The sequence below is a fragment of the Podarcis erhardii genome (genome assembly GCF_964252035.2).
Source record: "Podarcis erhardii genome assembly, chromosome: 2".
NCBI classification, from domain to species: domain Eukaryota; kingdom Metazoa; phylum Chordata; class Lepidosauria; order Squamata; family Lacertidae; genus Podarcis; species Podarcis erhardii.
This window is the reverse complement of record NC_138498.1, coordinates 87019633-87043399: the sequence shown is the minus strand read 5'-3', so window position 1 is coordinate 87043399 and position 23767 is coordinate 87019633. Positions and strand designations below refer to the sequence as shown.

The 23767-nt window shown below is 42.7% G+C and overlaps 1 protein-coding gene across 4 annotated transcripts in view; it reads right to left on the bottom strand.

Moving 5' to 3' along the window:
* Positions 1-23767, bottom strand: part of PLXNA1 (plexin A1) — a 303518-nt gene that overhangs the window by 103217 nt on the left and 176534 nt on the right. For all 4 annotated transcript variants that reach the window (XM_081852276.1, XM_081852274.1, XM_081852277.1 and 1 more), the window contains exon 9: positions 9394-9508. In XM_081852276.1, the coding sequence (XP_081708402.1) occupies positions 9394-9508 (115 nt within the window). The remainder of the gene's footprint in view (positions 1-9393; positions 9509-23767) is intronic.

The window sequence follows — 23767 nt, the reverse complement described above, 5'->3', positions numbered from 1 at the left end:
TAATCTAACATGCATAAAAGAATAGTAGGATGCAAAGGGTAGGATGCATCTCTGGCCCCAACCCATCCCAAAACGAAAGCAAGAGGCACTGAAAAGGGGAGTGTGTTGGCATCCTCACCACATTCAGAGGTCCCTCTTTAACCACTTCTCTTTGGAAGCCACATGAAAACAAGCTGAGTAAAAGCCAAGGCCTGTTTGTTCCACCCAGAGCAGTGGGCCAATAAGAACAGCGAGTCCAATGGCATTTTGTCTGTTCTGCTTCCCTCCAGAACCAAGAACCGCAGAGGCAGTATCCAAAGAGGAAGGAAGCAGGTTCGGAGGAGGCTTCTCCAAACATCATACAACTGGCTGAGGAGATTAAAAATTTAACACAATGCGATGAAAATCTTCAGCTGCTGATTGCTGCATATCACACTTCTGTTAAAGACACCCCGCTGCCCATTGGGCAAGTTCAACTGAGCATGAGTAGACGTAAGGTGTTCACAGCTTAAAATGCAGCTAGGTTGTGCTTTTTCTCAATTTGGATCAGAGTTGTTTTAGGGGGAGACACATCAAAATGCAGTATTTTTCAAGAAAAAACAGGACAGACGCAGGATAGATGTGTGTGAACACTGCTTCCCCAACCAGCAGTGGGAGCACACTGGATGCAGAGTAAATGGGAATGTGCATACAGCCACAGTCATGCACTGATCACTGCTTCAGCCACATAAGGTTTAGAATTACATCTGCCAAGGTTGCTTGCTTGCTATTTCTTCCCTGTGTTGAGTCTTCCTGAAAGACTTGGGCCATACATGCTGCCCCAGCTTAGAAGAAAAAGAATTCAAGCACTATATATGTTCTTCCAAACTAGGTTACACCTGCTTGTTTTTGCATGCCACTATACCATTCACCTCTCTATATATCTATATATCCCAACACTTCTTCTTTTGTATGCCTGTACCCTGTGGATTTAGAGTTTACCAAGGCTACGGCCCCTTTCCCCATTGGCTTTTTCTTTTCTTTTTTAGGGGAAGGATGCCCCCAACAGCTCTTACAAACTGCTTAAAAAATGTGACACTATGCCACTCCTGCTAGCTGTGACTCCCCTTCCTGTTTCAGGTACTCCGCATCTAGCAGCCAATAAATATGAACGCTCATCAACATGGGCAGAGTAAAAGAAACATAAATGCTTAATGGCACTTTCTTTTTTTTAAATGCCATTCAAGGCTAAGGGCTTTTCAAAGTCTACCGCTCTCTTTTGTTTCACAGCCTTTTGGTCTCACAGTTTACAGACATTGGAGTCTCCATACTGATGAGTGTCTGCTTATTCCTCAAGCTTACTCCTTCAGCTCTTGGGGGTACAAAGGGATGCCTTGCTTGTCTTGCTCATCCATTTCTTCCCAGGTCAACAGGATCAGGCTCACCAGCAACAGCTTCTGCCTTTAATAACAGTTGACAGAGTTTGACCCGTCGTAAATAAGATAAATCCCTCTTTCCTCCCACGTAAGCAGCCCTTGCAAAAGAAATTGTGCTGCTGGTGGCTGGGTGCTGGGTGAGTAACTGCCAATCTCCCATGGTTCCTTTTCCTGGAGGGCCCAAACTCCCAGAGATGATAAAGGGTGGGGTGGAGGGGAATTAATTGTTCGTTGCTGGAAGCTCGACCTCTTCGATGTGGAGCCCGACACTCATCAGCCTGGAGGGGCTGCGAGACAGGAGTCACAGTGGGAAATGACACAGGGAGAGAAGGAAGCGAAAAATACAGCTGAGGGCACCTCCGCTATGCCAGCACTCACAGCAAAAGATTAGAGCGGGATTCATCTAATGCAACACGGGAGCTGTCAAGCTGGCTGTAGCGCAGCACAGCACAAAATGCCTTGTCCAGAGTAATCCATGAAAGCAGAGGACCCAAAACAAACAAGTGCTAGGAGCTAATATGAGGCAGAGCCCAAAGGACATGACTGCTTCTTACTCAAAGCCAGAGGGGAATATGTGTTAGTCATTAGAATGCAGAATGGCTGGAAAGGTTTAAAATGAGATTAAAAGGTGCATAGGAGTTTAGGGCAGAGTGAAGGAGGAGGTCAGAGGAGAAAGATGAGAGATGTAGCTGCTGATATACACACCTTTTTTAAAAATGACATAGAAGGACTCAAACCTCACTGTCAGAACTGTGAGGTTCTGCTGCAGTGAGGGGGAAAGAGTTCTGCATGTGTTCAGAGGAGCTCTTTTTATGACTGCTGGCACTCCAAGAAGGGTCTGTGGCTAAGCGTTGAGGAGACCAGACGCAAGCTTCTCAGAGAAAGGAAAGACGAGTACCTATGAAAAGGTGGGAACTGGCATTTATGGACCCAAAATAGCTTAAATGTTTTAGTTACAGATAGGTAGCCGTGTTGGTCTGCCATGGTCAAAACAAAATAAAAAATTCCTTCCAGTAGCACCTTAAAGACCAACTGAGTTAGTTCTAGGTAACTGAGTTAGTTCTTACACGAAAGCTCATACCTAGAACTAACTCAGTTGGTCTTTAAGGTGCTACTGGAAGGAATTTTTTAAATGTTTTAGCTTATCCTTAAAGGTGCTCAGCTTATAAAGAATAAGAGTTAAGGTTAAAAACTATGACAAAAAGTAGTTTTATTTTTAAATAGAAATATCAGGCACTGAAGAAGATTCTGTTGAAATGTCTTTAGCTAAATGGCTATTAAGGAACATTCATTTCTATAGGTACCAATGGGCATTTGGCCTTCATAAGAGTACTGTTTTAAGATTTCTTTAGGGGTCATAACCTCTTTCCTCTCCCATCTCCTTTAAATACAACAGGACAGCTGGGAAATGCTTACAAATGAGGGAAGGGCAGTTGTGTAGCATAATGTATTCTGTAAGCCCAGAGAAAAGGGAAAGGGGGTACTTTTAGGCAGCCAGTGAAACGTGCAAAGTTACTAGAATGCAACCTTTCTCCATTTCATTCTGGTCAAGATGTTAGATCCACTGTGGAGAAACTGTGGCCTTCCATACGTGGTTTGATTACAAGCTGCCATCATCCCTGGCCATGTTGACTGCAGCTGATGGGGGTTGGGAGTCCAGCCATATCTGGAGGGCCATGAGTTTCCCACCTCTGTACTGAATTGTGAAGTTTTGCTTACTGGGAAGAGAAGAGGTGTTTCCTTTGCTTGAATTGCCAAGTGTGTCACCTAGCTGAAACCAGACAATTAGCCCTATAAAAGGCCTGTTGGGCATATCTTGCACTGCATACAAGAGGGTCAGAAAAGGAAATAGTGTGCGTGAGAAATTTCTTTGTCACTTAGTGGGATCAACAAGATCCATTTTTAAAAAACTCTCACTTTATAAACTGTGGGTTATAAACCTCCAACCTGCGGGTTAAACCTGGTCCTCAGAAGTCTCTCACTGGTCCTGCTTCACACACACACACACACACACACACACACACACAAAAATGTGTTTTTGTCAGGCTAGGATGTTTCTGAATTCTGGTTGTGTCTGTTGCTTTTATGGATAGAGAGGGGTGTGTGCGTGTGTGTGGGTACTAGCCTACCACACAAGGTAACATTTGCATCAAATGTTCCACCTACTTTTGCCTCTAGCTCCACCCACTACCACTGGAATGTGGCCCTCAAAAAGTTTCCCAGAAGCAAATGTGGCCCTTGGGCTGAAAACGGTTTCCCCACTCCTGACATATAACGGTTCCCTCCACCAGAGTGGAGGGCAATTGCTTCCAAATGGTGTCAATCTGTATTCTGACACACACAATCTGGAAGGGCATCCTTATTTCTCTCTTGCGGCAAAAAAGAAACAGAACGGCAGCAGCGAGGTCTGCTGGCCTCTTAAAGGGCAAGAGCCACAGAGTGGTGTGAGCTCTCTAGGGATTAGACACAGGAGTCCTTTGTGACCCACCAAGTCCTTTTGAAGAACACAAGTCCTTTTGCATTCTGCTGACAGGGCTGAATAGCAAAATGCCTCTTAAGATATTGTGCCACTGTTTATGGTCTGTCCATAGTGCTTTCTGTGGAGGCAGAGGTGGATTTTATGGTCATCTGAGCCTGCCAAGAGCATACTCATTTTCACAACAGGAGTTAGATATGAATTTCAGTATTTTCCAAATACAGTTTGCCGGATGGCAACATAGCTACGTGTTCTCAGTTTGCCCTTGGTTCATTGAGACTCAGGCGGTGGTTTTTGTCCCCTCATCCCACCCCACAAAAGGCAGGAAACTGTTTGAAATAGTGCGTGCTGCCTAACTTATGGAGGAAGGTGATAATTTACAAGGCAGAAACCACAAAAATAGCCCTGTCCTTTATCAGGGACATCACATACTTGCCTTTGGAACCACCAAAAGAAGGTGTCTGAAAGGTCACCTAACTTCAGCTACAGTTGTTGACATCAAGGCTCTGCAAATCCATCCTGCATCCTCTCTTTGTCCATAGTTCCCCCTTTGTACATCTTGGTTGGGGTCATATATTTAACACACCCTAACCTCTAAGTGAAACAGTTCTGAGCATCACAGGTAGCTATGAACTACTTTCTCTAGACAGAGTGTTTCATGTTTCAATATCTCTCATCAACCACCATTTTAGATTTAGCCTCCAATTTGAAAGCAGATCTCACAATCAGAATAGTAACATATCTAAATTAGCTACAAATGCCTGTTATGATCAAGTAACTTGTTACCCTTTAATGAAACAACTATAACATGGCACTTGCCCTGAGCCAGGTTTGGCTAAGGCTTAACTCTCAGGTATGTCTTCAGTGCCATGATTCATCACTAGAACATGTGGAGAACATAATTTCTTACATGAATCTATGCTCTTCACATGAAACTCATTGTATGAAATGTATGAAAACATACATTTCACTCATTGTTCAGTTATTAACCCCAGTGCCCACATATCTAGAATCAGAGGGGAGAGAGGCCTTCTAGGAAGACTTTATCTCCAGCAGCAATATGATTAAAAATTAAGCCCTGATAAGTTGATCACAGCTCTCTACTAGATCACCTTTGACTCCAAATACACCAAAGTTCTCTATATGCATTCAACTATATTTTAGAGAGCCCTCTACAACTTCATTTAATTTAAATGCTCATAATGATGATGATGATGATGATGATGATGATGATGATGCCTTCCCAAAAAGGCAAAAGCCCCTGAGAAAATCAACCAAGTAGAAGGATGGATGGAACTGTTTTGGACAGGCAGTAGAATTTAACTGAAACATTCAGTAGGTGTTCACAGAATGTCTTTAATTTCCAAAATAATTGCAAACTGGGGTTTAAGTCTGTCTCAGAATACTTGTAAGTGTCACCCTGATCCTAAACATATGAGGCTGGCTGTGGTCAGCAAGTGGTGACAGAAAGGAACTCTGTACATGTTAGAAACAATTCACTTTTTTACTTCTCTTTCTAACTTCATTCTTTCCAAGAACTAAACGCTGGAATTGAAAACAGACTCCAGAGCTACTCTACCTCAAATTATACCTCATTCCTGGGGAGTTATTTTCTTTCAACATGGGATGTCACACTGTACAGAGTTGACAGCCCCTGCCTTCACTACTCACCCAGCTCATAGTAGCTAGACAGACAACTAGCCACTGTGGAATAACAAGAATTGCTGCTATACAAGGAGTCTTCAAAATGTGTAATCCTCCAGAGCAAATGCAAGAAAAGCCAGTAACTGGTTACTTTATTGGGAGGATGCATTACATTACATTACATTATCTAAAAAAAACCTCATTGCAATAAAAAGGCACACAGTGAGATTGTTCTGTTGTCCTGAGTTTATTAGCCAGTGCACTGTATTATTTTAGCACTCCTTGCTCCTTTGCAATCTAAAAGTGAAACTCTGTCCTTGCCTCTAAGAATTGACACTCAGGATACAAATGCTCATTTCTGCAGGGCAGGTGATCTGTCACTTGGAATCACTGATTCTCCTTGACAATTCAAACTCCACATCACATGAACCAAATCAGAAATGAAATAAAGTATGCATTTTAGGAAATGGGTGGTTTCCTCAGCTCTTATATTAAAGTCATCCTTAAGGACACTGGAGGATTCACCATATATACTGTGGAAATCTCCATGTGTCTCACCTGCAAGGTAGCTTAGAAGACAATTGAAAAATCTGTCGCAATCATAACTCGGATTTACGGGAGGAATACTCAATCAATGCAGCAGAGAAGGAGTTAAAGATGTGCCTGAGGGCTGAAATGACAGACTAATAAAGATAAGACAGGAAGAGGAAGGAAGGACCCCAGTGAATGCAACAGTGACCTATCTGAAACAGACATTCTGGCCCGCAGGCTTCTCTCTTAATGGCTTGCAGACTGACTGTGCAACCAGGGTAAATCAAAAAAGGATGAAGAAGCAAAATCCTCTTGGTGCGGAAAGATTTCTCTCCACTGAAGTTTCCAGAGCATCCCGCCACACAAAGGTCTCACAAGCCAGGCCCCTATCTTCTGAACAGCCTGGCTAACGTTGCCAGTCCAAGGGCCTCGCCGTCCCACTGCAAACCTTCTGGGGACCACTTGCCCAAGTTGGTGTGGCTGAAGTGTAAAGTGTTCATGACTGAGGCCAGCTTGAAAATCTTATTAATGCATATGATTAACTGGAATTAATGTTTAAAACATTAATTGAAATTAATTCATTGCCCTGGTATGGTTTGTTACAGTCACCAACAACTAATACTGCTTGACTTTAGTGGTCTGTAGCAATTATTATTCTCCCCCACAGCACCACCTTTAAACATTAATTAATTACTTGTCATTGCTCCCCCTGCCTGGGGCATAAGGAGAAGGGTGGAATGGCAACCACTTCAGTACAATTGATAGTCTACAATTCCTTTTATAAAGCACCATCTGTAGGGGCCCTGTTCTACTACCTCTGAACTGAAATTCTCCTCTTTCTCTGAACATCAGCCTTTGGGTTTAAGGCTTAAAAGCCTCTCCATGAGGTGACAACACCTCCCCCACTTCACTGTGTTGCAGCTCTCCCTCTCACTGGTGACCATTGTTCAAATTTCCTCCCCATCATGGTGCTGGGCTGAGAGTCATGAGGTGGAAAACAGCACCTTCTTCACTAATGCACCATTGAGAACCTCTGCATAACACTGTCCTCAGTGATGCTCACAGCAGTGATATAATCCAAGCACTTACAGAAATCTCCAAGTGCTCCAGAAGCATTAGTTGCAGCAGAAAGCAGCAACAGCTCAATGCAGAGACCCCAGAAAACTGTAGGGTCCTTTGTAATCCCTACAAAGCCCAGCCACTGACAGTTACATGCCATGTATTGCTCTCATTATGCCTTTAATTTTTGTCACCACCACTGAAAGCAAAATGTCTTGGGAGGCCTTAGGGGCCATATCTGGACCAGGGACTGCAAGTATGTCACTGCTATGACAAACCATAGTTTACAGCTAGAATGAGCCCTGGGCTCATACACTCTCCCCCTTCTCCTTTCATGTAGAGAGCAGGAGGCCCCTGGCAGCATTTACAGTGGAACCTTGGTTCTCAAACTTAATTCATTTCGGAAGTCTGTTCAACTCCCGAAACGTTTGAAAACCAAGGAGCAGCTTCCAATTGGTGCAGGCACCCCAGAAACAATAGCTGACAGCCACATCAGACATTCGGCTTCCAAAAAACATTCGAAAACCGGAACATTTACTTTTGGGTTTTCAGTGTTCGGGAGCCTATTTCTTCGTCAACTAAATGGTTCAAGAACCAAGGTTCCACTTTACTTTCATTTCCAATGAATTTTGGTTCGTCATTGCATGTGAACAAGGGATTCTGGTTCATAACAAACTCTGTTCAGTTTCAAAGCAAGCTAACTTCAAACCATGAATTGTGAAGCTGGCTTGCTAAACTAACCAGAGTTTGTTATAAACCATGACTGTTAGTTCACAGGCAACAGCACACCAAGATTAACTGAAACTAAAGCCACACTGCTGAAAGCTCTCCTCTCAACCATGTAGCAAGTAAAAAGAGTTGGTGCTAGGAGCAAGGTTATATGACGTGTGAGCCCAAGGCTTGCACAAGTTCGTTCCAGCTCATGCAAGTCATGAGAAACAATGGCACAACATGACTTGCTAACCTGTTCTCTGTATCAGATTTAAGGAAGTTTTATGATGCTATTCTAAGCACATGTAGTAGTTCATTGGAAAGTAATGGGACTTGCTTCCATAAAGGGTCAAGATGCTTGATTAACATGGAGAGTAGGTTAAGGTCTGTCTTCTTTTGCTCCACTAAATGCCTGTCCAGCCTTTCTTTTACAACTTCAAAAGGGAGAAAATTCCACCAAGTTTCCAAGACAGTTTCTTACACTGTGGAATTTCAGCCAGGCAGGTCTTCCTGAAGATTAGCCAAAATACTTTTAAACCATTACTTTTTATACTATCAGAGACGGAACAATTCACAGAAGTGAACAGAATGAACAATTATTTGTTCTCTTTCTCCCACAATGAAGCCTGTTAACTGTTTTTCCACACCTCCAAGCCTTTTCTCCAATCTTGTTCCATAGCTAAACATACCAAGGTCCTTCAAGCAGCTGAAGAAGGAGGAGAGGACAGAGGGTGAAGAAAGAGCTGTGAAAGGAGGGAGACACTTTCCCCTCCTCTGGACCCCCTGGGAAACACAACAAACCTGCTGCACCTGGAACTGGGTGTGGAGAGTGCAGCTGAATGAGACATAGCTGAGGAAGTAGCATCCACCTTGATACCTGCCCATAAAAAGCAAGTGCAGAGGGAGAAACTAGGGTGATAGTCATGGTTTCCAGGAACTTTTCTCATTGTGAGACTTTTGTGGGAGAGCTAAGCGTTTGTCTGGACCCTGGGTAAGAACCCAGGGGGCTGATAAGGAATGTCTGAAGGAAAATGAATTGATACTGATTAATAATAATAATAAAATAATAATTATTTATTATTTATACCCCGCCCATCTGGCTGGGCTTCCCCAGACACATTGAGATATATCAGTAACTTTGTAGTAATGTGATGTTTTAATATGTAACTGTGCATTTGTAATATTTTAAGATGCCTGTTGCTTCAGTTTTCTGTATGTCACTTGGAGATTCTGTTAATATATTAAGTGGTATGGAAAGTAAATAAGCAATCAAAATGAGCAATCAACTTTCCCCGGTATGACCTGCCTTTTATATTCTCTCTTACCCTTGTGGCTCTCTTAAATCATTTCCCACATTTTTGAACAGTGATGCCCAGAACAAAGCCCCATATACAAATTACCACAGTACAAAACAGGGTGCTGTTATTTTTTACTACCTGAACCTTGGATCAGATGCTTTTAAATGGTACAGATCTTTTTGTATGTAGCATACAAAAACCAGGGTATGTAGCATACAAAAACCAGGGTTGGGGGGGGGAGAAACAATACAGAGTTGCACAGGCAGTCTTGGTAACTTACCTCAGACATGTTGACACGCCCTTCCAGAAAGGAACAGTCAGCAGCATTGTGGGTACAAATATGACGATATTTACACCAATGGCAAGGGAAGAATCCATTCACACAGGACAGGCAACTGCAAGAAAAAGAGGTCAAATCAGCATAAATATTTCTGGAACTATCCCATGTAACAATTCAATACTTCTGTTGCTGTTGCTGTTTAAGACAGTGTTTCCCAACCTTGTGCCTCCAGCTGTTTTTGGACTACAATTCCCATCATCCCTTGCCACTGGTCTTGCTAGTCAGGGATGATGGGAGTTGTAGTTCAAAAACAGCTGGAGGCACAAGGTTGGGAAACACTGGTTTAAGATACAGGATCCCCAGAGTTCCATGTACAATAAATATTGAGAGCATTTATCCCCAAGTCCAGTGCAACGTTTCACGAGCAAGACGGAGGCAGGGACAGCTTAACAGTACATGGGAACACTAGACAAAGATGAGAAATGAAAAGCTTGCATTGTCCAACCCAGTTGGAGAGAAGGTTTTACAGAGCTGAAGAGTGGATTTACAAGTATTTGGATATGAACATACCATACCATAAGCATTATGATGCCCAGAAGCATTTCTCTAAAAGCACCCAACGTTCTTTTCCAGCAAAACGTTCAGGATGAGCCACAATGTGGAGCCAGGAGGATACAGGGCAGACAAGAATTTTGTGGGACTAGAACTCCCAGATCCACCAACTGGAGCCAGGTACAAAGCATGCACACTTAGGACTAGAGAAGGCCGAGCCCAGAAATTTGTTCTGAGTACCATAAGCAAACACACTGTCTTCCCACACACAAATTGTTACTATTGTTAAACAATGGTGAGTCAGAAACCTTCAAATCACCCGGAAATCTACCAGAAAATCCTGTACTACCTTCTGTTCACCCCTGCTTTAGAGTCACAGTGAGGAACTGAGAGAAATATCAAAGATTTGAATGTCCCCTACTGGGTCATCCATGTCATACCCTGCAGCACTGTCTCCTCAGCACCATGCAGGAGCAGCTGAGGTCACTATTGAATCAAAGATGAGAGCATCTCTAGGACTGTGGCACCGCCTCCTACGCCTGCATAAACAGAACGTTACAAACGTCACAGCTTAATGCTCTCATTCCTTAATCCCTGTGCCAACCGCCTTCTCCTCCTCCCACATTAGGCCCCATAATGCATTCCATGTGGTCAAATGTGCACCCCCTGTGACCTCTCCGCCTAACTTGGCAACACCAAGATCCTTTCCTCGCCATCCATTTGCATGTGGGTTGAATCACAGACTTTGTGAGCTTTATTTTTGGATTCATGAAAGGCAGTTTTAATGAACAGAAGGAAAAACAAAAGTCCTTCATTGCGGGAAGCAAAATCCTTGAGTCTTAAAGTCGAGTAATTCATAGGAAATTTATACAGCGAGCAAACGCTTGAGTCAGATTAAAATTTTGGGACTGTAAATGTCTTTCATATGCTTATGCAGCCACATACTGCAACTCCCTTCTTTTACTTCCTCTCCTACCCACTCACACTGTTTGTGTGCGTATCATGTTCCTCCCTTCCCTCTGGTCACAAGTTTTGATCCATGTATTTTCCTGGTGTTCTGATACATACAGTCTTCTCCTTCAATGCCTTGTTTATCTCCCATTTTCTCTAGTTTCTGACCTTGAACATCATTTCCTCAGTTCTTAAGGTCCTGCTCAGCAAATACTAAGAAGGGCCACGTTTTGAACTGTGCAGTGTTTGAAGCACCAGCATCATTGGCTATGTCTGCTGAGACACAAGTTAGCAATCTAACCAACCCCCTTTTCTCCAACATGGAACAGCAAGGCAACTTTTGGCAAAGTCTTCTCCTTTGGGGCTCCAGCTGTTCACACTGGAGAAGTTGGATTCAGGAGCTCTTCCCTTTTCAGTTGTATAGAGACAAACAGAGATTTCACCATTTTGCTATTAAGGCAAAAATAGCCTTCTTCCTGATTGTGGTGGGAGAAGATTTTGCAGCTAAGCCCAAAACAACTTCATCTCTCCCTCTCCCACACAAAAACAAGAGAGACAGACAGACAGACAGACAGACAGACAGACAGACAGACAGACAGACAGACAGACAGACAGACAGACTCTACCTCCCTTATTGGGGCATTCTCCTTCCTCTTTCAATAAGCCTTCTAAGTGGAGATTTTTATCTGTATTTTGCTCTGTATTGGATATGAAATAGTTTTTTATATATGCAATTGTTTTAACTGCTCCAATACATGCAATTTGTTTCATACATGCTTCTACTGCACTGTGAAATTGCTTCAAGATACTTAATAAGAAGTGATTCATAAATGAAATGAAATAACAGCAACAACAAATGTGATTACAATTGTGTGAAGGGGGGGTAGTTAAGGCCACACTAGCTGTCCCTGTCCCTTCGCTGTATCGTCATCACATAGTCTCACTGCCTTCCACAATACGTAGTGGAGAAACTTTATTACCTCACTGCTCGTCCCTAACACTAGACCATTCATGAACAAGTGATAGAGCTCAGCTCACAATACCAACCGTTGGAAGGCTTCACTTCTTATACGCCCTCCATTGAGAGAGATCATTAAGAGGACCCCTCCTCTTCTCCCATGACTGCTAAGCTTAGCAAGGAGCCTTTGGTGAGGGGCTTTATCACAAGCTTTTGGAAAGTCTAACTACACAGTGTTGACCGGATCACCTCTATCTGTATGCTTGCTGAAACTCTCCCAAATAACTCTTAAAGGTCAGTGTGGCAGGACTTACCCTTGAAGAAGTCATGCTGGATTTGTTTCAGTAAGACCTGTTCTTCTATATACTTGTTAATTCTATCGTTAAATGCTTTCCATCAGTTTTCATGGAACAGATGCTAAGCTAATTGGCCTGCAGCTTCCAGGATCCCTTTCGCGCTGTGGACACTGTTCCCAGTCGGTTCAACAACAGTTGCAGGTCCTGGACCCCATTTAAAATTAAATCCAAGGTCACCACCCTCCCTCTGATTGCTTCCATGACCCACTGTTCTAGGGCACAGTCATTCAGGATAGCTAGACAGGTTTCCTCTTTGTTATAACAACAAAATAATAACTAGAAGACTGCTTCTCCTGACTGCAACTCAGCCCACAGCTAATGTGCCCAGTCCACTTTATGTAGCTTTGCGGTGGTGAAATCAGTATGAGTTGAATTGCCAATTGTGGATGTAGCAAGCACAGCTCTGATTCAAACATGCACACCACACCTGCTTGTGTCACCAACCTGGTTGTGCGAAGCCTAGAAAAGCAGGTATGTGATACTCTTGTAGCACCAATAAAAAGCAGCAGCACACTTTTCCCAGATCTACTTCTGGGACCTCAGTGACCCAATAACTTCTTGCTCTAGAGTTTCATGCTCTAATAACTACTCATGGCAACTTCTCATAGCCTAACACACATAAAAAATTAATAGGCTGCTTGCTGGAAATCATTTCCATGTTTCATTCACATCTTCACTTCAAAAAAAAAAAAAAAAACAACACCATTTTAGTGGTACACACAAATAAATGTATTGAGACACTCCTAATGCAATCCATGTATATGAAACAGATGTGCTTATTGCCAGAGAAAAATATCAGAAAAACTGGACTATTTGAGGACAGACCATAGCACAAAGGAAGAGCATATACTTAAAATGCAGAAAGAGCCCAAAGATTTTAGGTGATGGGAATGACCTCTGGAGAGCTGGAGTACAGTATGTTGGGCTAGATGGTGAACACGCCTGTCTTGGTACGAGGCATCCTTGTGTTTCTATTATCAACTCTAGTTGCATCATTTTGAATAAAGACTGTCATTGCCTGGTTTAGCAGACAAGTCAAAAAGAGTAAACATGGAAAAAGAGTGAACCATCCAACTCTGGGGCAAGAGATGAACAGTAATTAGAAAAGGCTGGATCTGTGTCTCACATATACTTTATTTATTTTGGTTAATCCATACCCCTCCTTTCCATTCAGAACTACCCAAGAACCTAGTGCTTTCTCCCAGTGTTAAACCCAATGCATAGTCCCTCGATTAAGCATCAGACCAGTAGGGAAATCTGAAGCAGCCAGAAAACAAGCTTCATGTCACCCATGAGAACAGAAATCTATGGTGAGGATCAGGCAAGGATAACAGAGACAAAACTTTAAAGTTAAGTTTCAACTGGCAGTGTCCTGAACAATGAAAAATACCTATGGGGTACCTAGCATTATGCCATATCATATCAAACTACTGATCTTAATGCCAAGATTCTGTTAGTATCCCTGGAATTCTCACATTCTTTGCAGGGAAAGAGGTGGCTACTTGTTCACCTCAAAATATGAATAACATATTCGTCACACATTCAACTCTGCATGCTACTGCCTCACAGAAGGATTAACATGCAACTTTAATACTATATCTGGAGATCTTCATAAGAACTGGCAACAATCCTTGGAATCATTCAATTTATCTTGGTGTTGAGGGGAAAAAAAAGATAATCATAAACTGCTTTGGTTGGCATGCTACTTTAGAAACACTATATAAACAGGGTTATATCCAGCCAAGTTTTACTCAGAGCAAACCCATTTAAATTAATGAAGCTAAGTTAGTCATGTCTATTAACATCAATGGGTAGGGCTAGCATGGACTACAATCCATAATAAAGAAATAATTGTACCCATGTGGTTGTGCTTAATGCAACCGTGGTCCTCATGTGGTCGAGAGGGTAATCATGTGAAAATGAAAATGCATCGCCCGGCACCAAAATGTTCTCAACCCTGTCATACCCTTTAGTCAACAAGACTGAATAATTCTAGGTGAAAAACAGGATATATCCTACTGATAAGAAGAAAGATGCAGTCAGCTCTTTCATATACAGAGGTAATTAGACTTCAGAGCTATATTCCCATCTTTGAAATGATGAAGAGAAGCTCTTTCTGTTGGGGCTCTCTCATTAAGCAGACAGTAGTCCTATGCAGGTACCACTGCTGCACCAATTAATATCTGTCATTTGTTCTGAAAGTTTATCATTATATTTTAAAATAAATGTAAAAACAAACAAACTTGGAGCACAGCATGCCTCTGCTCAAAGGAAAAACAACTTTGAGCTCAGTTTATTGCCTCAAAGGGATCCAGTGAGATCCAGCGCACAATAAGAAGGCAGGCTCTTCAGTTTTCTGTTATGAGACTAACTTGTTTCAGCCAAGGCTTTACAGCCTGTTTGAGGGGTTTATCCCCTATATCCATATGTCATTGCTGTCTGTTTATGTTTCAGTGGCAGGTTGTTTTGCAGCATGATACCATCTGCTCCAAGACTCTCTCTTCCTTGGGTGAGCACAATTTACTCTCATTACTTGCGGGCTAAACATTGTTCTTGATGCCCTTTCCCACAATACACTAAATGCTAGAGAAGAAAATGCACCCCCGTTCAAACTTGGTTTGTGTCTGTCAAAATAGGCTGAAACCCATGCTTGCTTGAAACGACAATAAACACCTAAGTGCAGGTACAATCCGCAGATCATTCAACACTGGTTCCCATAAGGACTTCATTACTTGTGTTTCTGACAGGCAAGCAAGGCCAGTTACAGTAACAAGGTGCAAATTAATGAGCAGCAAAAGCTGGGGAGGGTACCACACTGGCTAATCTCATCCCTTGATGCTGCTGCCTGGTAAAGCAAGACACACACTGAAATAGACATGTTCAAAGAATGTGGGAAGGAGTTCTCCACACATACCAATGCATGTGCTGGGTGCTCCTCCATGCGTAGAGGGGCCCTAATGTGGCCAGGGTACCTTCTCACACAGATAACTCTTTAAATGTACCCAGAACATATGGGCATTGATTGGGGAAGCATGGCTGTACCCCCTTTGTGTCTTTTTCAATGCATGGCAGGGCCTTATAAACCACCCATTATGAACTCCGGAGCAGAGCTATCCAAATGGAGGACTTGCGCCAGAACATCTTCTGCTGAGCTGGGATGAAGGACTTCACTCAGCACAGCCTCAGCTAAGCTGAGACTCAGACATTTATAATTTGTCCATTATAAACAAGGACCGTAAGAAAAGCCTTCTGGACTAGGCCAATGGCATCCTATTCTCACAGCGGCCACCCAAGATGCCTGTGGGAAACTCTCAAGCAAGACCCAAACACAAGAACACGCCCCACCTCCACCCTACAGCCTCCTGGAACTAGTATGCCCCCAACCAGAGAGAGAGAGTATAGTCATCATGGCCAGAAGCTGTATACTCTGTTAACAGTAGCCAGTAACCCAGCCGATCCTGACAAATCTTGGGTTTGGAATTCTCCCTAAGAATCCCAAGCTAAACAAAGGGTTTGTGAGGTTTTATTGGCCAGACAAATCTAAACTGAAGAAGGGTTTTGCACCTCAGTCACAAAATGGTACTCGAGGTCATGATTAAATTGTTTGTTTGGATTGTGAGCTGCATAGACAAGCGGTTTTAATTTCCACTTTTAATTGACTATTATATCTCAGATGCTCTATAAACAACAACGACAGCAGCACCTTTAGAGCTTTGGGGCCTATATTTTGATTCAATTAGGGCCACTTTTGTTTCTTTCCATTCTGCCATCATTAAACAGGTTTCATAGCATTGGAAATTGCCCTCCACGGATCCGGAATATTGCAAATTAATGATGATTCTTCATCCTCGCACCAACCCAAGGACAGGTTAATGTAATTTGGCACTGTTCCAAACATGAGTGGTTTCTTTGGAGCAGCGCTGTAGAAATAGTCGAAACTCCCAAAGCTTCATGGGATTTTTTGGGAAAGCGGAGGATATGATGCCATCTAGTGGGAATGAGTGTTAACAAATATAGGGAAAGATGCATCATTTACAAAATTATGATGTTGCAAACATAGCATCAATAAGCTTCCATGGGCATTCCATACTGAGCATTATGGTAGAAACAGATAAAAAGAAGTAGCAGTTAAAATGTTCAAATTATGTATCTTTCATGAAAAAGAAATTAAACTAGCAGGATCTCCTCTCAAAATACAATTCCTGTTCATTACGGGTTCAAGATCTTCAGAAGCTAACCATTCCTACAACTGTGAGGAGAGGGCCACTTAAGGGAAGAAGCATTAGACTGGTAACTTCTGTAGGTGCTGTGGGATGTTTGCTCCTTAAAAGTCCTGCAGTGGACTCTGCCTCTGTGGAGCTGGGTGTTTATTTGTTTTTTTGCAGAAGGAATTACTGCACATTGGTAGTTACAACATGCTCTGGTTTGCAAAAGCTTTTTTGACCCACTAACCTCAATTACACAGTTGGGACACAGACACAGAGTATCCTGTCATACTGCAACTGCTTTGTTCGGTCTACTTTACTTCCAGCAGTTTTGGCTTCCTCTGCCATTGAGGGGATTCCTGAATTGCTCTAGAGTCCCTCACAAAATCATTCTATCTGCTTTATGGCTCTAAACTATATGTGGAGTCTAGAAAACTGCTTCTTGGGCACCTGATCCTATACATGTTTCTTTCTTCACATTCTCCTGTCTTCCGTTTTTCTGCTCATTAATTTGCATCTCATTCCAATGCCTGTTCAGAATGACCCCCATCAATTTTCATTTGTCTACCAAATGCAAAGAGCACATCTCCATGGTATCATTCAGGTTCCAAGTATCATATTGCAACTGAGAACACAAGAAGAGTCCAACCTTTTTCTCCAAGGCTCACTTGCATAAAAAGTAAGGGAAACGGCTGTGGAGACTGTAGTCATCTGACAATTGCCCCATTCAACAATATGGGTGAGCATGTAGACTGACTCAATGGGAATTATAGGGTTGCATGCACTGAAACCAAGTTTGTCAACAGATGAAAGGATTTCTAAGCACCTGCTGTTTCTAAGCATCTTCATTGATAAATTTTAATAAAATCCCAGGTTTTTGCAGAAACTCTTGTAGAAAGTGTAAAACAATCAACAGTTGTGCAAACAAAAGCTACCACCCAGTGTTGAAAGCAGTCCCCTCCGCCCTAGAAAAACAGGTGCTGGTACTCATCATGAAGTTGTTACAGTAACTACCACAACAAAAAGAGGTGCAGGTACTGCATACCCTTCAGTACCCCATAAAAAAGCACTGGTTGAAAGAAAAGTGAATTCAGTACTGATTTTTGTTGCATGCTATAATGGAACTAACCAAGACCGAAACAGCCTCAGAAAATACACAAGTGTGCCCTTAATTCACAGCCTCTGACTAAAGCTTGAGCCCCAGATGAAACAGTGCATTTAGAGCGTCATCTTAAACATGTCAACTCAGTGACTTCAATGGGACTTACTGCCTAGTGTGTCTATGTAGGGTTGCAGCTCCAACTGCCTACAGAAGAGGCATATGTCCTTGAAGCAGGAAATATTTTAAGCTTAAGGCTATAGCCAACATTTACATTATCCAACAAACGGCAAATGATACTGTGAAGTTAGCAGCATCCCACAACTTAACCACTGACCATTTTGCAAGCACAACTCTGTGGCCACTCAGTGAAAGAATTCTGAAGTCAAAGGAAACAGCCCATCTAGGGCAGGATGCTTTGGACATAGTCCTATGTTAGCTTCCAGCTTCCCTGCTTCTGTAGCCTGTGGAGCTGCCACTACTGCCACCACCACCTCCCCCTCCCCATGTGCCTCTCTTGCATTTATATTCCTATGGCCTGGAAAAGAACCCTTATCTTCAGCTTTAGAAGCTGAGAGCACTTCAGTGCTCTGGTGGGGTGTATGAACAAAACAGGAATCCACAGGGGCAAGATAAGCCAGGAGAAGTCTAAGCAAGAAAACAAGCAGGGGGAAGGAAGTAAAATGGGAGAGAGAGGGGATGCGGAAAGCTTTGAAAGCTGACTTGGAAGAAAGAATGAGGACACAAGAGGAAGGTAAGAGCACTGGGGGAATAATAAGAGTATTTTACATAAGCAATATAAGCAATTTTCGGTTCTGTCGTATTGGGTGCTACAAAGACTCTGTGAAGGGGCGAGGGAGCAGTGTGTTGCCTGAAGCAACATATCTATATACAAGCCAAGCCAGAGAAGGAAAAAATTCAGAGAGGAAAGGGGCAAGTACTTTAACAAGCATATGTTAAACACGACAGCTGTACTGGAAAGGAAAATTACATACATGATGCATACTGATGGAAAAAGCATCTGCATAGATGGCTCTGCTGTAGAGGGTTTTAAGGATCTCCAGCGCTTCTTTTAAGACTATTTTTCTGTAGCGTTTCATTATACCTTACATGTGGCACTGTAGGACCATTTTGGATACTGCCTTGGGATATTTTTAGGTACTTATGAAACAATAAGTATCACTGTATTTTCTTCTATTAATTTTCATAGATGGAGGATGAAAGGTCTGATGAAGCCTTAATTAGTGCCAGGAACTAGCAGCAGGAACTGGTAGCATAATTAGCATGCATTTCATCCCCCCCCTGCCCGCCCCCCCAGGATGTCCAAGATGCTGTCCCAGTTGATGTGAGAATATAGATAGTTCTCCTTATCTTTGCTGGGGATTTGTCCATCTCTCTAAAAAGGAGGGCAAAATTATGCTGAATATGCTACAGAGTATGGTCCCAGCCTATCTGGAACACCATGTGTGTACTGAGAACATCACCCCTGAGTATAAACGTAAAAGTCGTGTGACACATCTTTTATTTTACAGTCATACCTCGGGTTGCGATTGCTGCGGGTTGTGGGTTTTCAGGTTATGGACACGCCGAACCCAGAAGTACCAGAATGGGTTACTTCCGGGTTTCGGCGCTCGCGTATACACAGAAGCAGTAAAACGCTGCGAGTTGCGAACATGCCTCCCACACGGATCAGGTACGCAACCCGAGGTTCCACTGTATTTTAAGTATTTTTATATTTTATTGATTAAATTTGTATGCTGCCCTTCACCCAAAGATCACAAGATGGTTTACACTTCACAACAAAAAAACACAAAAATATATAGCATACTAACAAACAGAAACAACAGCCCCATGGAGATTTATTATTCTTATAGGGTCACTAAGCACAATCTATAAAACAGGGATATCAGATGTTGCATCATTCAGATATTGAACTACAGTTCCCATCCTCCCTTGCTACTGACCATGCTCATGGGAACTGAAGTCCAACAGCACTGCAGGTATTGGAGCAGATTGCCCTCAGGGCCCTTCCAACTCTACAATTCAATGTTTCTATGATTTTGGAGGGCACCATGTTGCTTGCCCCTGCTATAGAGTAACATAACCAAAGCAGTAACAGATCAAACACAAGCTCCTGTCCCTCTTTTCTTGCCCAATCCTTTACTCCCTCTTCCAAATCCAACACTGTTAGGGCCAGACACGGCTATGCCAGGTATGCTGGGAAATATAGTTTTATTTCTGAAGTACTACTGTAGTTTTTCTAGAGTGACTTGGCCAATGGGAGCAGCCATCTCCCCCCCCCCCCCCGCTGCAGCAAGAACATTCATGGGAATACAACACTACATTGTGACATGGGATCATTCCCATGAGACATTTGTCCCAAATTTCAAAGGGAGTGCCACTAGAGAAGTCAATCCTTTTCTTGAAACAGTGACAAAGCCGACTTACTTGTTCAAAAAAGGAAAAAGGAAAAGCTTGAACCTCTGGTGTTTAGAGGTAAGCCCACCCCACCCCTGAACGCTTTTGGATTTTGCACGCACATCCTACACTTGGGGGGGGGGTTGATATTAACTCAATTAAAAATGGAATCTAAATTCTATCCTGCTTAAACATTTACAAGTGACGCATTTCAGACTAGAAGATATTCTTTGTGTTGCTTGTGACCTTTGCCCAGATAGCCATGAAAAATCAGCATAAAAATCTTATATAAGAAGTATGTAAATCATATGTATGGCTCTAAGATGCCAGTTCATACTAATTTTATGCTCTGATTAAAAAAACACACAATATCAGCATTATCTCATCCAGGCAGAGAGGGTTTTTTGTTTTTTGTTTTTGGTAGTGGGAGACTTCAGCAATTGTTATCACAGGACTGGTTTTAAATCATCTTGTTTAGTTGTAAGTTTGTGGGTTTGTCAGCTGAGCTGCATCACTACAAAATCGAAGGGACAGGAAATGAATATAGGCAAGGAGCTTTTCTACTACTCTTTAAAAGTGGTGGAAAACCTAATGGTAACCAAGACATCTTGGGACAGAGATAGCAAGTTATGTGAACAGTTCAGAAGTCATTATTCACTTGCCAGGAAACCTTGCAAAGCATACCATGTCTGCCTCTATTTCAAAAGCATTTTTCTTATAAAAAATAAATAAATGCAACAATGTAGCAGGTTTGAGCAGAGACTCAAGAATGTCTTGAGTAGAGATGGGAAGGCCTGGGAAAAAACTGGAAAAATTGGGGGGGGGGGAGGTTTTTCCTGCTTTTTTTCCAAAGCCGTTTTTTCTGGGGGGAAATGGGGGTGGTGGAATATTCAAACTACATCAAACTGTTTTTTTCAATTTTTCTGGAAAAAAGCGACTTTGGGGGGAAATGGGGGCAGGGGAAAACCTGGTTTTTCCCCAATTTTTTTGTCCCCCCCCCCCCGGCCTTCCCATCTCTAGTCTTGAGTAGCCCCTTCACCAACTCCTGTTGCTGCCACACAGTCCCCAGTGATGTATGAATTTGACATTCCTAATAAAAACTTAGTAAGAAAAATCTATTTAATTCAAATGCAGCATCTTCATCCCCCACTTCCCCATCCCTAAATTCAGAAACAGTAAGCTACTCTTCTCTTTGGCTACTTTCCCCTGATGTGGTTGCTGGAAATACATATATCCCTATATCCCAACCCACCCCTAATGGCTATTCTTCCGCTTTCTTGCTTGCTGAATACCACACCCACCCACCCCAGTCCCCATATTTATTTCTGTTCCAATACAGGCATGGCCAAATGGGCAGCCTACAGGTCGCACCCATCTCTGCACCTCCCAGAGCCAGATGAAAAGTGGTACACGAGGAACTTCATGGGCTGCTTTCTGCTTGGAAGCACCACTCCCTGAGCAACTTCTCTTGGAAAGTTGTTGTTTCCAGTTCTGGCAGTGCCCCTCCTAAGGGAAAACGAAAGGCAACCCCCATGGGACTCCGCCGTATCCTCTTTCATTTTGCACCGTGCCCAGGTTGCACCCAAGCCCCTCACCATGTGTATCATAGTTTTAGCTTGGATGGAGACATTCTGAGCCTCCTTGCCAGTAAGTACTGGACACAACATAATTGTGATGGGCTACCACATAGGGCTGGTCTGACCTGCACCTTCTTTTTCATGCAGCTGGCATGAGAAGAGAACAGCTTACCCCAAAAAGGCAACTGAGGCACACAAGGGAACCCTATAAGGGACAGTGTATACATGTGGTTTTTAAAAATACCACCAGCACAGTATTTAAATAGAACATTTCCAATGTCTCCGCATTTTTCTGGCTATGTGCCAAAAGCACACATTTGAAGTGCCTAAAGGAAACAAAATACGGCTTAACTCCTCCAAAGTATCTGCACATGAAATGCTAGAGACTGGCCACCCTTAGAGACCCGATATTAGGCTCTGGCAGTTCCTCTGTTTCTATAAGCTCACCTTAGATACAGCCCTGTATTCATACTGATTAATTTTTCCTCCTGCAAATCTAGTTATTTGAGCTCTGAGGATTTCTCTTTTCAGACGCACCTCTCCCAGGACATAGTGTATTTATAGTCTCTTGTTTCTTTTCTTCCTGGGACCCCAGCCTCCTCCGCAAAACATCTTTCTCATCTGCCTACCTAGTTGGAGAGCACAGCTAGTCTTTAGCAAGGCTGATAAAAGACATGAAGCTTAAAGTTCCTTTATCAACAAAGAGGACTCTGTTTCCTGGAGGACACTCTGAAGATGAAGCTTAAGCCTTTAACAAAGAGCATCACTACACCTGGGCATTCAGATTCTGGACAAGATGTGATTGAACCAGAGCATCAGAACCCAACTGGATCCTCTTTAAGCTGCCTTCAGTAACCACAAAGTTATCTCCATTGGAAGCACTTATAGGTGGACAAAACCATCATGATTTATTTCCCTGAAGATCAGGCTATATTCCCACCCACAAAACAGAATAGTTTGGTGAAGACAAGAGCAATTGTATGGTTGCTTAATATCTCTGCCATCCCAGCTGTATTATTGTCCTGCAAACTATAGACCAAACAGGGACCGAAACAAACAAATCATGTGATAGCATATGATCAACTTTCTACATGATATGGTGGGAGAGAGAAATCTAATCAAAGTGAGGGCTGCAGAAGATCCTGACATCTCTGTAAGCACAAGCAAACTCTGCACACTTCTGTACAAATGCTAAAGAATGAAAATGTGTTTGAAAGAAACACAGGCATACATAGCAAATAGTCTTAGGACATTCTACAGTGCCAGAACTTAGTCTTACTTTTCTGACTAACAGCTGTCGTTTAACTGGCAACTTTTGTTTGTCATTTGCTTTAACAGTTTTCAATATTGTATTTTTAAATTGTGGTAACCCGTTCTGGAACCTCCTGTTGGAATGGTGGGCAAGAAATTGAAATCATCATCACCATCATTATTATCATAGCAGCAGCAACATCAGAGAAACTTGGTTGCATCTAATCAAGCAGCATCTAATAGTTACGGCTTCATCACACAGGGCGGGGGGAATTCATAACAGGCTTTGCAAAGACATCTTGTGTGCCAAACCATGCTTAAAATCAGACAGCTGGTTTCTCTTTTTCCAGGTTTTTAACACACAGCTAGATCATTTCCAACAAGCTCCCTACATGTAGCAAAGGTGTGGCCTTGACAAACTTCTTGTGGGGTAACCGTGTCACAACAGGCAACAAGCCTTTGGTGGGAACTGGATAATCTGTATTTAGAGGTGTGATAGGAGTCTAATTCCTACCACCATGACAATTCCTCTTACCGAAAGCACAATGCAAGACATGAGAGCTGTTCCACCTCCACCTCTCTTTTTTCAGCATATAGAAAATATTGACAAGCTCAACACATAGCACCACACTGGGGGGTTTGTAACCAAAGTGTAACCCTGTCCTCGATTCATGAGGTACTTAGCAAGAAGAACTCAAAGCTTCCCCAGTTCCCTTGTCTAATAGCTAGAACAGGTTTTCCCCCCTCCAAAAGTGACATAGTTACTGTAAACCTCTCTTCCCTACATCAGTATTCTCCCCTTTTCAGAAGGTATGCTGGAAATCAGAATTGGATATATAATAACAAAACTCTATGGTGTTTTAACCCAGTTGGCCATGTTTTCATAGAATCATAGAATCATAGAGTTGGAAGAGACCACAAGGGCTATCAAGTCCAACCCCCTGCCAAGCAGGAAACACCATCAGAGCACTCCTGACATATGGTTGTCAAGCCTCTGCTTAAAAACC